This window comes from Chrysochloris asiatica, unplaced genomic scaffold (genome assembly GCF_000296735.1).
Source record: "Chrysochloris asiatica unplaced genomic scaffold, ChrAsi1.0 scaffold00176, whole genome shotgun sequence".
Lineage (NCBI taxonomy): Eukaryota > Metazoa > Chordata > Mammalia > Afrosoricida > Chrysochloridae > Chrysochloris > Chrysochloris asiatica.
In genome coordinates, this window is record NW_006408694.1 from 3582338 (window position 1) to 3586049 (window position 3712).

Consider the following 3712-nt stretch of genomic DNA (forward strand, 5'->3'; position numbering starts at 1 on the left):
AAAGCTGGACAGTGAATAAGGAAGACTGTAAAAGAATTGATACCTTTGAGTTATGGTGTTGGAGGAGAATATTGAAAGTGCCATGGTCTGCCAAAGGAACCAATACATCCGTTTTGGAGGAAGTGCAGCCAGAGTGCTTCTTGGAGGCCAAGATGGCCAAACTTCGTCTCTCATACCTTGGACATACTGTCAGGAGTGACCAGTCACTGGAGAAGGATATCATGTGTAAATTTGAACAATAGTGGTACTAATTGTTCTTCCTTGTAAGTGTATGGATATTATTCAATCACTGAAAACATTGTACTTCAAGACAGATCTTGAGATGTTCTTTATGATGATGAATATGACACCATTTCTCTTCAATCTGTCATTCCCGGTATCGAAAACCCTGTGATTGTCAGATTCAAAATGGCCATTACCAGTCCATTTCAGCTCACTAATGCCTAGGATGTCAGTGTTTATGTGTTGCATTTCATTTTTAATAACTTCCCATTTTCTTAGATTCATACTTTGTATTCTCCATGTTCTGATTATTAATGGATGTTTACAGCTGTTTCTTCTCATTTTGGGGTGTGCCCCATCAGCAAATGAAGGTCCCGATAACTTTTCTCCATTCTTGTCTAGTTTGAGGAGGCAGCTCCTCCCCTGTTGTAGTTTGAATGACTTCCAAACTGAGGAGCTTGTTTTCCGGCACTGTATTTGACAGTATTCTGGTCCTTTTCATCATATTTCAGTGTTCAATATTCTGGTGCTGACAGTGTTTCACTGCTATACTTGAGGCTTTCAGTGACGAAATATTCGCAAGTAGTCCATCTCTCCTTCTTCCTAGTCTGTCTTAGTCTAGAAGCTCAACTGAAACCTGTCCATGATGGGTGACTCTGCTGGTATTTAAAATACCGGTGGCATAGCTTCCAGAATCACAGCAACATGTAAGCCACCACAGGACAATAGACTGACAGACGAGTGGTGGAATAGATATATTTTGGGTGGAATAGGTTATCTTTTTTTTTTCTTTTTCTTTTTTACCTGCCCTATAGGTATATTTGGGTAGGGAAAAAAGGAGGAAGGAAGTAGGGTGTGCAGAAAATGGAAGTGGGGTATGCAGAGGAATTGCCGTACCACCATTCTGTTTAATATCCTCCTGCTTTGCACCTACTCCAAGAGTGTCTCTTTTGTAACTAAACCAATTCCCTTTCTGTGCCTTTTCCCCCAAAGATTCCCAATTGCCCTGTAAATATTGGTTAAGTCTGATGAGAATCACTTTTCACATCTCTGGGCAGGATGGGGCTGTTGGAACCAGAAGGTAGTTAGCACCAAGCTCAGGGAGGCTTGGATGTATTCTCTGCCAGTTGTCTTGGAAATTAACATTGAGTTTATGGTCCTTGTTATTGGACCTTTGTTGAATAAACCACAACTTCATGTAATTGAAGGTAGATTAGTGTCTTTGAGTGCACTTTAATCATAGTTTCTAAAGAAATATACTACACAGTCTTATCATTCAAAATTTGAGTGTTTAGAGACCTTATTGAAATTAAGCGTATCTAGTTTCAGGCTTAATTCCTTGGACATGTGTAAGAAGTTGTATGTGGCAGCATATAGATAATTATATATGAGGGGGTTTCAAGAAGTTTGTGGAAAAATGGAGTTAAAAGATACTGAAATTTGTTCACAAACTTTTTGAACCCTCCTCATATAAGATCTGGAAAATTTGTAGTAAATGTGAACCTTCTTCCCTACCTGCCAGCCCATCCCCCAAAATAAATAACAGAGTGATGCAGCTATACATATGCTTTCTGGTTGCAGTTTTTCACGTGAGGACAGCATTAACATTGATCATAATCTCTTATCTTTCTGTCTTAACAAAATTTATAGAATAGCTTCCCTTTTGGCCTTTGCATTAATTAAAACGATTTGCTGTTGTTTGGAAATAAGATCACCATTGTCTAAATCATACAAGAACAACTCCTAGCAAAAGCAAGCATATAACATGACTCCCAAAATTAAGGAGAATTTTCTCATAAGGATAAAAGGGACCATAAACCATCTTCATGGTGTAAGATGCTTTAGTTGGTTTGCCAGAATTTTCAGTCCTGGTTCAGCTTCTTAAACTCCTAGGAGGACTTGGGTCAGGTGGACACCCCATCCCCTGTGCCATCTGCCGCTGCTTTCCTATTCAGAATGCCTGGCCCAATAAGGCTGTGATAGCAGAGGGGAGAGCAGGGTAGGTCAAATACTTAGGCTGTCCCTATTCCTTATCATGTAACTGAAGACAAGCAGAGTCAAAGCCATCGTTCAGGACTGGTGGCACCCAAGGGCTTTTCCAAGGAGTGCTCAGACAGGAGCCATCAGTTGACAGTGGTGTTGGGGGAGCATGAGGAAGGAAAATGGCCATGAAGGAATTTGTCCAGTGCCCATCAGCTCCATCAACCTTGCAATTACCGTGTGAAGGTGTCTCACCAGGCAACACAACCTAGAGGCATCAGACTTCTTAAGCCACACACCTAAGAAGTTATGGAGCTTGGGGTAGGAACTCTGTTCCAAAACTCACACTGTTTTAATTCTTTCTTGTCAATATTAGTTAATTCTAAAACAAAGGTTTGGGCAACTCCTATAAGTGGGGAAATGATTTTTTTTTGTCCCATGATTAACAGGAGTATATATAGTTAATTAGTGCAAAATATACATATACTGTGAGTACATGTTCAAGTTTTTTTCATTATCTAAAAAGTGGGCTCTTGGCCTCATTTAGTCCATCTCTAAAATGAGGATAGCATCGCTTGGCTCTGACTGTTTTGTGGATTAAATACGACAGTTTTTATGAAAACTTCCAGCAATGCCTGTGGAAAAACTCAGTGCAGAGAGCTCCCTCCAACAAGTGTCATTATTCTTGGTGGTGTTTCAGTGATTTACGTTTCTGTGCCTTTGTCATTTACCCCAGGGTGGTTGGTATTCATTACCATCAGGACTTTTGTTTGTCAGGTGTCCACTTATACTTAGCATCTTTTTAACTTCTTGAATTACAAATGTGGCAGCTGCAGTAAACATGACCTTTGACCTGAATAGGATGGTAGACCTTCTTGGTAAAATTATCATAATGTCTGTGGCTACTTATTCATGTGTGCATAATTAATAGAGTGCACGGACAGTCCATGAATTCATAGGATACAGGTGCTGTGGATATATGAAAACGTATTCTAGGGCTATTAGTTTTCTCTGCTGTGAAATGTATACTATGCTTCAGTTTTAGAACAGATTCTGTCATGTAAATTCAAACTGATCTAATTATTTTACTTTTGTTTTTCAGGGAATATCTTGGCAAACAGCTGCAATCTGAGCAACCTCAGACAGCTGCTGCCCGAAGCTGAACTCTGCTCGCTCCCATTTTTGAATTTCAAGCTTTCCCATTTTATCTGTAACCGTGTACCTAGAGTGCAAAGCTCAGTATTTAGGGTCAAGAATAAATAATTTAAAATTTTTCCTGTAATTTTCTTCTGCTATGTAGCTTTTACCAGTGGTGATTTCAATAAAAGTGTTACGTTGTATAAAGATAATCACTTGCTTTCTGTATCTATGGAAAGTATTATTGTTACGTATACTGCCTGCAATTCCTATATTTATTGTGGTCTGCAAATAAATGTAATTATTAAAGGATGCTCACTCCAAATTGACGTTTTCAGTTGGGCTTTGAACAAAAGTCACCTGTTGTCTTTGC

At 39.3% G+C, this 3712-nt stretch overlaps 1 protein-coding gene across 2 annotated transcripts in view; it reads left to right on the top strand.

The window, feature by feature from the left end:
- The window catches only part of LOC102837000 (V-type proton ATPase subunit H-like), a 188371-nt gene extending 185006 nt beyond the window's left edge, over window positions 1-3365 (top strand). For both annotated transcript variants that reach the window (XM_006871856.1, XM_006871857.1), the window contains one exon: window positions 3305-3365. In XM_006871856.1, the coding sequence (XP_006871918.1) occupies window positions 3305-3365 (61 nt within the window). The remainder of the gene's footprint in view (window positions 1-3304) is intronic.
- The last annotated feature ends 347 nt before the right edge of the window (window positions 3366-3712 follow it).